Genomic DNA, 12,533 nt, shown 5'->3' on the forward strand with positions numbered 1-12,533 from the left:
TTCAGTATATGCATCAGAGAACCACATTCACATTATTTGGCAGGGTCTCAAGATTTTATAAAAACACTAGAAGTTCATATATGAGTCATTTATTTCTATAAAATAGAGAAGGAAAAGCTGGAATCATGGGAAAGATGGGGGCAGATAGATTTTGCTGGCAGTCTTTTCTCATCTTCTCATGTTTCTTCTTGCATTTGCTACAGAGGGGCCAAATTAGTCTGTTAACCTACATTCATTGCTGTAGGAGTAGGTGCGAGGAAACACTCAGATTGCAGGTATGGAACTGGAAGCCTAGGCCGCTTCGACCTCTTCAGAGCAGTGATATAACTAGTGTAGCCAAAGTGAATACAGGTATAAGCCGTAGGCAAAATGCTGACAATTTTAAAAACAGTCTTGAGACAGCCCTTGTGGATAAGCCTTATTTTTCTTCATACGTGCCACATCTTCATTGCCTAATGATTGGGAAATCTTGACAGCCTTCTGCATGCTGACTCAGTGTGTTAAAACCTGTAGGCTTTAGAGTGTTTGCTCAGGTGGAAAATGGGACAACATAAAACTCTTGAAGGCCTTAAGGAGAAATGTGATGAATGAGTTACAATGAAATGTTTGATTCATTCAAGGGAGACCATTTGTTTTTTCCTAATATGTGAGCTTTTTCTATTTCTCTCTATGTAGATGTCCAAATTTCAGAAGTCGGTGGAAAAATTATTGGTACATGGGGACCAAATGTGACCAACTCTGGAGTACTCTGGATCTGATTTTAGTAGCGGCATTGCCTGGAATACGATTGGCTTTAATAGTTGGTGTAACAATCCAGACTATGTACTGCTGTAAAAAGAAGTCAAAGAAGAATATAGCTGACCACTAGTAAGAAATTTCTAAATACCTTGAGAATGATGGCAAATCTCTTGTTAGATCAGCAAATGAATCCAGAAATAATGAATATAATTTATCATGCATATTACATACAGGTAGTATGTTCTCTTTCACATTCATCAACATTATAATTAAATTCTAACAAAAGTCAGATTAACACTGCCACACCAGACATATTTTGTTGAGGATTTGGATAAAGCAATAACTGGAAAGTCACTTCCCCAGACAGAAGCCAAGTGTAATTCACAAAGTAACTGTCCTACTTCAGTGTTTTCCTTCCCACCAAGGGTCAGTATTTGTGTGCACCCCCATATACTGTCCTAATAGTGTGTGTTGGTCGGGGGTGGGAGATGGCATACCATTACCTCCCACTCACTCCCTAATCCCAGCAACAATGCCAGATAAATGGAAAGAGGAATCCAATAGACTTACTCTAATCTGAGTCTGTCTTGGGTAAATCTCTTCACCTCACTGGGCTTCATGTTCCTAATCTATAATACAGAAATTGTTATAATCAGATCTACCCACCTCACAGAGATGGTGGAATGATACTTAAAGCAGCAATCGTTTATTGAGAGTTTATTATGTGTATCAGGCTGAATTATAAATGTTTCACACCTATCAACTCATTTAATACTCACCACCCTATAAAGTCCGGATGAGATTACTGAGGCACAAAGAGATCAAATAACTTAGCCAAGGTTACAGGCCTAACTCTGAACCCAGGCAGTCTGGCCACCAGATCTAAACTCTTAACTCCAGACTATACTAATGGAATCTAATGAGATAAAATAGTGCTTAGAAAGCTGTAAAGCCATGCTATATTCCCTTCACTTATTTGTTTAAAAGCAAACTGTATTCTTTATACTTTGCACTGTCTCTGAATGAGAGGTATGAGGGGTAAATAACAGTATAGTAAAATCTCATAAATTTTATATCAGTAAATTCGAATTAACATCTACATTAAATTATAATTCCCCAGTGACAAGATAATGTTACCCTCTATGCAGTATAAAGGTAGTTTGAAATATTACTTTAAAATTGGAAGTGGCTGATACTGTGAGCTGCATACTCCTAAGAATAGGCTTATAAATTGTAATAAAATCAGAAATTTGAACTGCCTCAGATATTTGTCTCTGGGAGGAATGAGATAAACTCTTCAACCTTTTTGTCATTTCAAAATCCTAAACTTTGCACCATAATTCTGTATCCTTTAAAGCATCATGTGGTATACATATATACATAGGCATACAATCAATGCTAAACATTAATTTTTAAAATTTAAATTACTGTGGAGAATTCCATATCACCATTTGACAGAAGTTGGAAACCCCCTGAGATGTTAATCATTATGATTAGAAATCACACCTGTAAATATGTCACTTTTGAACTATTCTCCATAGCTTTCCTACTCCAAGGTTTTCTAGAACACTGGATTTGTATTCCAATCTTTCTCTTCCTCTAATTGGGTATAACTTTGAGGTGATCACTTAGCCCCTATTTCCTCCTTTAGAAGTAGGGAGAGGGATAATACATATCTTACTTCCCTATACTTGTGAGATTCAAATGAAATAATTAATGAAAAATTGTATTGAGAAGCAAAAGTAAAACAGAAAGATTTATTATAAATCACAAGCACTTGGGGTTATTTACATGCTTTTTGGGTAAATAATTAAGCTGCTTTATTTTCTTCCAATTAAAATGCAGTTTAGTTTGAGCTCCATTTTATTCCCCCTCTGCCATTTCCTGATTTGTGAATTGACAAAGTAACTTTAAATATACTCTGGGAGATTCTTTAGTGTAGTGAAAAAAATAGGGGCCATGGTGCCAGACAGAATGAGACTCAATTCCCTGCCCCATAAATCACTGACTATGTGGCCTAGGGGAACTTTCTTAAAATTTCTTAGAGTTGGGTTTCTTATCCACAAAATGAAGTTAAAATTACCTATCTTGCAGGCTTTTTGTAAATATTTAAATAAAATAATGTAATATTTTTGTGAAATATACTGATGTCTGCAATTTACTTTTGAGTGTTTCAAAAAATAAGGTGTATTAATGGATAGACAAAGGAATGAATAGATGGACAGATATATATTAAAGCAAGTATATAAAATTTTAATGGTATTATTAAGTTGGTAGATAAATGGGCACTAACTGTAAAATTCTTTCAGCTTTGCTATATGTTTCAGTGTTTTTATAATAAAATGTTGGATGAATCAGACAATCTTAAGTAAACCACTCTGAACATGGAAAACATTAAAAAAGGTCGCCATTCTCATTGCTTTCTCTTGGGTATAGTCTGAAAATGGGAGCATTCATTCTATATTGTCACAAAACAGTTTATCAAAGAAAAAGATTTATAACCAATTAAGCAAATGCTCTATCCTATGTTGTTGTTGTTGTTTTTCAAATGTGCCAGAGAACAGAGGCGTTCATCAAGACTCCAACCTTAGCAGAATTCTACGTATGATTTTGATACTGATATGAGGCCTCCTCAACCTGATCAAGGCTGGGTAAACACTGGAACTCATTTGCCAGATAAACTAAGTTTACAGAAGGCACCATAAACAGAAATGCCTCGGAGAAACAAAAAGAACCTTGGGAGATCAAAGAAGTAGTCAGAGACAACAAAATGAGATGTAATCAGAAGATCAAATTGCATAAATATGGGACGGTTGATGACAGGTAGAGTACAGGTTGATGATCAGTAGAGTACAGGCCAGGCCTGGGGCATTTACACTGGGAGTGCTGTCTACTATTCCTCCCCACCATTTGTTTCCAGGTAGCATCAAGTTAAAACACATATCTAAGGCAGCCTTGGGGAAAGTTAAAACATATCAAAGAGGCAAAGAAGTCCACAAAAGAGGGCCAGAAAGATATGGATAACAGTACAAGGATTTGAACCATGTGGATATATATATATATATAATATGTATTTTATATATATATAAAATATGTAAATCTCTTCTCATCTAATGTTCCTAGTAGCACAGATTCTCTAACAGAGACTTGTGGGAATCTCTTCAATTCATTTCATTGTACTTTAGGAGCAGCTCTGAATGAAGAGTAAGAGGGGTCTGCGTGTCATATTAGGCCACAAGTATCAGAAACGGCAGCAATGCTTTTATTGTTTTAAATCGAACAAATCATATGTAAAATACTACAAAATCAACTTTTTGTTATGGCATACTAAGTCCTAGAATATGCCCAATTATGAGCTCTATATTTGAGGAAGTAATTCTACATATGTTTCTGATATGGCTCTGTCTTAATAACATCAAGGCCAGTTAAACACTGAAACTCATAAAAAGGTTAAATTAAAGGGTTGATGAATCAAGGAGAGTGGCAAGATACTTTCTAGTTGAAGTCAAAAAAATTAAATATTGAAACAAATTATAGTATGAAGGGTTTGTTGTAATCTATAGTATTTTTCAAAAAAGAAGGTTAAAGTACTCTAGGTGAATATCCTACTATGAATATTGTTGATGTCTCCAAAAGGCTAAACTCTAGAACTGTCAAATGATTTTGGTTGCCCATTTTTCCCAATTATTTTCTAGATAAACCCTAAAAGTTAGAGAACTGTGCAGGTAGAAGGCATCTTTCTTTTTCTAAGGATTCACTTTTTCTTAGTCTCCCTAGTTACTTCTGTCACCCACCTATTTTTCAAATTTCCAAGTTGACATTCTCATCTTTTCTCCTCTATAATAATCTCTCTTTTTAACTTAATGCTATACAAACTCTAATTGTGGATGAAATTCATGAGGAAAGCCAAGTATAATGCCCATCACTTAGGCTATGTTCAATAAATGTCACTCTCCTTTTCCCTGTCTCAAATTTCCTATGGCTAAATCTCTGCTATAGTTCTTGTTAAATATGAATACTTATGGATACTTTTTATTTAATGCTTTAACCATTTCCTAAAATTTCCTTGTCTAGGAAAGCCACAAGCGAACTACCATACCTGTCCCAATCTACATATTCTTCTCTTTCAGATTGTTTCCCAAAGTCTGGGGAATTAGGAAGCAGAAATGGACTACAGGTTAACAACTTAATAGAAAACTAAGAGACTTTTAAAGCAACTTAAACTGTTTAGTAAGGTGTCCAGATGCACTTTGCTCTGAACGTACATTTGAAATATTGACTTTTGCAAGTAATGACTTCTCAGAAGCTAAGGCTCAGAAGAAGTTTCCACAGAATTAATGTTTTTTCATGAAAATTCATTACTGTTTTTTTCTTTATTCAGCTAGCTCACACACACAACCAGGAACTAATAATCAGAGGTTGAATTCCTTCTTGAATTGTCTATGTTAACCTTTTCTAACTGATTTAGCAGTTAGATTTGAGTGAGTAGAGGTGAGACTACATATTTGCTACCTCTTATTCACCCCATCCCCACCTCCACTTTTACCTTTAGCACAAAGTAGCTTATAGCTTTCAAAGTTGTTACAATTGTAGCATGAGCATATAATTAGAAATCCCAATACATTCTGTAAATCTTTGACAGAAAGAGGTGCTCCATAGTTTAGTCATGTGAAAAAAATTCACCGTTGCCTTTGTTGGTTATTTTCGTCGTTGTTCTCATCATAAATACTGAGAACAAACTTAGAGATAATGAAATCTCCTGAGATAAGGAAACAGATAGTGAAAGATCTAGTGTTACAAAAATACCAGTTCCTTTAAAATTTCTTTGACTCTCAACCTTCCATTGTGTCCTATATACACGTCTATAATAAATATCACAATGTTTGTTAATGTTTGTTTTATTTATGTACTTGGGATTGAATAAACAACTGTGAATAGCTTGTGACCAATAAAAAAAAATGTATCTACCTTTAAAACAAAGCTTTTATGGTTCAGCCTTTTCCACAGGAAAGGAATATGCTTGAATTAGTTTTACCTGGTGAAAATACACAACAATTATATTAAGAGAATAAAAACTACATTTCCTAGAGATCCAGCTAATGGGCATATTCTTAAGAGTATAGAAATAAATACTGGTATGGTTTAAAGAGCATAAAAAGAATACCAAGCCATATAATAGAAGCAACAAATATGGATAAATGCTCACTGAAAAGGAAGAATACTGAATAATAATCCGATTTTCTAAATGTGGCAGTGATAATCACAAACTTACCAGATTGTTGACTTTATTATATTTTCAAATGGAATAAATTGAAAGTAGGAGGAGACAAGCTAAGCTTTAAATTATCAAGTTTTTAAATCCAGGAAATTATTCTTCCTAGATAATAATATGAAAATAATATCTAATTATTTAAAGTATTCTTTACATACCTGAGAGTATTATCATAACTTAATAATTTGTCATTTGAAGTTGTTCATACCATCTTCAAATAGTTAAATATTATCAAGCACTCCATAACAGACAACACTGTACAAATTGTGATAATCTCCAGCCCTTCACTATAATTTCAATATGTAATATCACTGGATAAGTATAAGATTAACTCCACCCTATAAGTACCTGGTTAGTCACAGCTTTATGACTGTGCATATTTACATGGTTAAATCACTATGTCATATCACTTATGTAATTCATGAAATGAATATTTTTAGACAACCAGTTATATACAACAGGGGTCCCCACCCTCCTGGTCATGGACCCATACTGAGGGGGCATTAACACCTGAGTTCCGCCTCCTGTCAGATTAGTGGCAGCATTAGATTCTCATAGGCATGCAAACCCTATTGTGAACTACACATGCGAGAGATTGAGGTTGCACGCTCCTTATGAGAATCTAATGCCTGATGATCTGAGATGGAAAAGTTTCATCCTGAAACAATCCCCACCTGACTGCCCTACCCCCAATACACAGAAATATTGTCTTCCAGGAAACTGGTCCCTGGTGCCAAAAAGATTGGGGATCGCCGATCTAAAGTGTACTGGAAATAAGAAAGGTAGAAATAACATATTTTACCATGATTTTTTTTCCAAAATAAATAGTACAACGTTTTGCTTTAAAAAATATTAGCCCCCATGGTAACACCACCATGAACACAACTGCATGCAGTTGCTAGAGGGTCCCCCCGACCAAGCCATATTGCCTCTGTGAATGCCCACATGGAAGCCAGCAACCTGGCACCTGCTAGCATCCTGCTGTAGCTGATAAGCATGAACCCTGCCATGCTGCCACTGCTGCTGCTGCTGAGACATGTGAACAAGGATGGATCCTGCTGCCACCACCCTATGTGAACAAGGATGGATCCTGCTGTCACCACCCTACGAAACACCTTGGCTGGCACCATCCATTGGCGTTCTGGGACCAGCAGGTCGGGAGCACATAGGCCCCCACCATCACAGTGTGTTCTTAAACTTGAAGAGCCAGAAAACAAAGTCGGGGCCCAATATCAGTCCCCCAGTGTTAGAGCATGCAGTTCAGGAGTTGTGAGCTGAGCCTTGGCCCCCTACAATCTTCCAGAAATGAAGTCAGTTGACTGAACCCACCTTACACCACAAACTCTCAAAGTCAACAAATAGGAGAAAAGAAAAAAAAATCTAGAGGACAGCGACTTTAAAGATGGAAGGAATATCAGCCCATAAACATGAGAAAGAATCAGTGCAAGATCTCTGACAACTCAAAAAGCCAGAGTGCCTTCTTTCCTCCAAACAACCACACTAGCTCTCCAGCAAGGGTTCTGACCTGGGATGAGATGGCTGAAATTACAGAAATAGAATTCAGAATATGGATAGGAACAAAGATCATCAAGGTGCAGCAGTAAATTGAAACCCAATCCAAGAAAACTAAGGATCACAGTAAAATGACACAGGAGCTGACAGAAAAAATAGCCAGTATAGAAATGAATGAAACTGACCTGATAGAGCTGAAAAACACACTACAAGAATGTCATAATGCAATCCCAAGTAGAATACCAGAATAGACCAAGCTGAAGAAAGAATTCCAGAGCTTGAAGACTGGCTTTCTGAGATAAGACAGTCAGAAAAGAATAGAGAAAAAAGAATGAAAAGGAACAAATAAAACCTCGAGAAATATGACATTATGTAAAGCGATCAAATCTATGACTCATTGGTGTCCCTGAAAGATGGCAAGAATGGAAGCAACTTGGAAAACATATTTCGGGATGTCATACATGAGAACGTCTTCAACCTAGCAAGAGAAGCTAACATTGAAATTTAGGAAATGCAGAGAACCCTAGAAGGTACTTCACAAGATCTACCCGAGACACACATCATCAGTTTCTCCAAGGTTGAAATGAAAGAAAAAAATCTTAAAGGCAGCTAGAGAGAAAGGTCAGGCCACATACATCAGACTAACAGTGGAACTCTCAGCAGAAACCCTACAAACCAGAAGAGATTGGGGGCCAATATTCAACATTCTTAAAGAAAAGTAATAAGAACCAAAAATCTCATATATGGCCAAACTAAGCTTAATAAGCAAAGGAAAAATAAGATTCTTTTCAGATAAGCAAATACTGAGGAAATTTGTTACCACCAGACATTCCTTAAAAGAGTTCCTGAGGGAAGCAGTAAGTGTAGAAAGGAAAGACCATTACCAGCCACCACAAAAACACACTGAAATACACAGACCAGTGACACTATAAAGGAACCACACGAACAAGTCTGCATAATAACATCTAACACATCATGATGACAGGATCAAATCCACACATATCAATACTAACCTTCAGTGCAAATGGGCGAAATGCCCCGATTTAAAAGGCACAGAGTGGCAAGCTCAATAAAGAAGCAAGATCCAATGGTATGCCATCTTCCAGAGACCTATCTCACATGCAGTGACACACACAGGCTCAAAATAAAGCAATGGAAAAAATCTGCCAAGCAAATAAAAAAACAGAAAAAAGCAGGGGCTACAATCCTAATTTCAGACAAAACAGACTTTAAACCAACAGAGATCAAAACAGACAAAGAAGGGAACTACATAACAGTAAAGGGTTCAATTCAACAAGAAGACCTAACTATCCTAAATATATATGCAGCCAATACAGAAGCATCCAGATTCATAAAGCAAGTTCTTAGAGACCTACAAAGAGACTTAAACTCCCACATAATAATAATGGTAGACTACAATACCTACTGACAGAATTAGACAGACAATTGAGGCAGAAAATTGGATATTCAGGACCTGAATTCAGCACTGGACCAAATAGACCTCATAGACATCTACAGAACTCTCCATCCAAAACTAGCAGAATATATATTTTTCTAATTGCCACATGTCACATTCTCTAAAATCGACCACACCATTGGACATAAAACAGTCCTCAGCAAATATAAAAGAACTGATATCATACCAACCACTCTCTCAGACCACAGTATGATAAAATTAGAAATCGAGACTAAGAAAAATCACTTGAACCCATATAGTTATGTGGAAATTGAATAATCTCCTCCTGAATGGCTTTTGGGTCAATAATGAAATTAAGGCAAAAATCAAAAAGTTATTTGAAACTAATGAGAACAAAGATACAACATACCAGAATCTCTGAGATACAGCTAAGGCAGTGTTAAGAAAGAAATTATAGCACTAAATGCCCACGATAAAAAGTTAGAAAGGTCTCATGTTAAAAACCTAACATCACAACTAAAAAGAGAACCAGGAGCAAACCAACCCCAAAGCTAGCAGAAAACAGGAAATAACCAAAACCAGAGGTGAACTGAAGGAGACTGAGACATGAAAACCATTCAAAAGATCAATCAGTGCTACTGATTTGTGTACATTGATTTTGTATCTTGAAACTTTACTGAATTCATTTATCAGATCTAGGAGCTTTTTGGATGAGTCCTTAGAGTTTTGTAGGTATACTATCATATCATTGGTGAACAGCAACAGTTTGACTTCCTCATTTCCGATTTGGGTGCCCTTTATTTCTTTCTCTTGTCTGATTTCTCTGGCTAGGACTTTCAAGTACTATGTTGAATAGAAGTGGTGAAAGTGGTTATACTTGTCTTGTTTCAGTTCTCATTGGGAATGCTTTCAATTTTTCCCCATTTAGTATGATACTGGCTGTGAGTTTGTCATAAATGGCTTTTATTACCTTGAGGTCTGTTCCTCCTATGCCAATTTTGCTGGAGGTTTTTATCATGAAGGGATCCAGGATTTTTTCAAATACTTTTTCTGCTCCCATTGAGATGATCATATGATTTTTAGTTTTAATTCCTTTTATGTGGTGTATCACATTTGCTGACTTGCATATGTTAAACCATTCCTGCATCCCTGGTATGAAACCCACTTCACCATGGTGTATTATCTTTTTGATATGCTGTTGGATTCAGTTAGCTTGTATTTTGTTGAGGATTTTTACATCTATATTCATCAGAGGTATTGGTCTGTAGTTTTCTTTTTTTTTCGTTATGTCCTTTCCTGGTTTTGTTATTTGGGTGATACTGGCTTCATAGAATGATTTAGGGAGGATTCCCTCTTTCTCTACCTTTTGGAACAGTTTCAGTAGGATTGGTACCGATTCTTCTTTTAATGTCTGATAGAATTCAGCTGTGAATCCATCTGGTCCTGGAGTTTTTGTTGTTGTTGTTGTTGTTATTGTTGTTGGCAATTTCTTAATTACAGTTTCAATCTTGCTACTTGTTATTGGTCTGTTCAGTCTTTCTGTTTCTTCCTGGTTTAATCTTTTCTTCTGCTGGGTTTGGGTATAATTTATTCTTGTTTCCCTAATTCCTTGGCATGTGAGCTCAGATTTTCTATTTGTGCCCCTTCAGACTTTTTTATGTAGGCATTTAAGACTATGAACTTTTTTCTCAGCATGACTTTTTCTGTATCCCAGAGGTTTTGATAGGTTGTGTCATTATTATCGTGAAGTTCAATTAATTTTTAATTTCCATCTTTATTTCATTGTTGACCCAAAGTTCATTCAGAAGCAGATTATTTAATTTCCATGCATTTGTATCGTTTTGCAGGTTTCTTTTGGAGTTAACTTCCAATTTTGTTCCACTCTGGTCTGAGAGAGTGTTTCATATATTTTAGATTGTGTTAAATTTATTGAGACTTGTTTTGTGGCCTACAATATGGTCTAGGAGAATGTTCCATGTGCTGATGAAAAGAATGCATATTCTACAGTTGTTGGGTAGAATGTTCTGTAAATATATATTAAGTCCATTTGTTCTGGGGTATAGTTTAAGTCCATTGTTTCTTTGTTGACTTTCTGTCTTAATGACCTGTCTAATGCTGTCAGTGGAGTATTGAAGTCCCCTACTATTATTGTCTTGCAGTCTGTCTCATTTCTTAAGTCTAGTAGTAATCATTTTATAAATCTGGGACCTCCAGTGTTAGGCGGATATATATTTAGGACTGTGATATTTTCCTGTTGGACTAGTCCTTTTATCATTATATAATGTCCCTCTTTGTCTTTTTAAACTGTGGTTGTTTTAAAGTCTGTTTTGTCTGATATAAGAATCCTGTTTGCTTTTGGTGTACATGTGCATGGAATATTTTTTCCATTTCCTTACCTTAAATTTATGTGAGTCCTTGTGTGTTAAGTGAGTCTCAGCAAATACTTGGTTGGTGGATTTTTATCCATTCTGTATCTTTTACGTACAACATTTAGGCCATTTACATTCAACATTAGTATTGAGATGTGAGGTACTGTTCTATTCATTGTGCTAGTTGTTGCCTGATTACCTTGTTTTTTTATTGTGTCATTATTTTATAGGCCTTGTGAGATTTATGCTTTAAAGAGGTTGTATTTTGGTGTATTTTGAGGTTCTGTTTCAAGATTTAGAACTGCTTTTAGCAACTCTTGTAGTGCTGGCTTGGTAGTGGCGAATGCTCTTAGCATTTGTTTGTCTGAAAAAGACTTTATCTCTCCTTCATTTATAAAGCCTAGTTTTGCTGGATACAAAATTCTTGGTTGATAATTATTTTATTTAAGGAGGCTAAAGATAGGACCCCAATCTCTTCTAGCTTGTGGGGTTTCTGCTGAGAAATCTGCTGTTAATCTGACAGGGTTTTCTTTTTGGTTACCTGATACTTTTCCTCACAGCTCTTAAGATTCTTTCCTTAATCTTGACTTTAGCTAACTTAATGACTATGTGCCTAGGTGATGATTTTTTTTTTCTTCTTTAGATGGAGTTTCACTCTTGTTACACAGGCTGGAGTTCAATGGTGCGATCTCAGCTCACGGCAACCTCCACCTCCCGGGTTCAAGCAATTCTCCTGTGTCAGCCTCCCGAGTAGCTGGGATTACAGGCATGCACCACCACACCTGGCTAATTTTGTATTTTTAATAGAGACGGGCTATCTCCATGTTGGTCAGGCTGGTTTTGAACTCCTGACCTCAGGTGATCTGCCCACCTCGGCCTCCCAAAGTGCTGGGATTGCAGGCGTGAGCCACTGCACCCGGCCTGATCTTTTTGTAATAAATTTTCTGGGTGTTCTTTGAGCTTCTTGTGTTTGGATGTCTAGATCTCTAACAAGGCCAGGGAAGTTTTCCTTGATTATTCCCTCAAATAAGTTTTCCAGACATTTAGATTTCTTTTCTCCCTCAGGAAAACTAATTATTCTTATGTCTAGTCATTTAACATAATCCTCAATTTCTTGGAGGCTTTGTTCATTTTTTAAAATTCTTTTTTCTTTGTCTTGGTTGGATTAGGTTAATTTGAAAGCCTTGTCTTCAAGCTCTGAAGTTCTTTCTTTTACTTGTTCTAG

The 12,533-nt window shown here is 36.2% G+C and overlaps 1 protein-coding gene and 1 long non-coding RNA gene across 2 annotated transcripts in view; one reads left to right on the plus strand and one right to left on the minus strand.

Annotated features, from left to right (window-relative positions):
- Positions 1-3,154, plus strand: part of APOOL (apolipoprotein O like) — a 142,892-nt gene extending 139,738 nt beyond the window's left edge. The window contains 1 exon segment of the mRNA NM_001133590.1: positions 676-3,154. Within this exon segment, the coding sequence (NP_001127062.1) occupies positions 676-758 (83 nt within the window). The 3' untranslated portion in view covers positions 759-3,154.
- Positions 1-12,533, minus strand: part of LOC112131005 (uncharacterized) — a 100,279-nt gene that overhangs the window by 4,072 nt on the left and 83,674 nt on the right. The gene's annotated exons all lie outside the window — the stretch shown is intronic.

This window comes from Pongo abelii, chromosome X, assembly GCF_028885655.2.
Source record: "Pongo abelii isolate AG06213 chromosome X, NHGRI_mPonAbe1-v2.0_pri, whole genome shotgun sequence".
Classification (NCBI taxonomy): Eukaryota; Metazoa; Chordata; class Mammalia; order Primates; family Hominidae; genus Pongo; species Pongo abelii.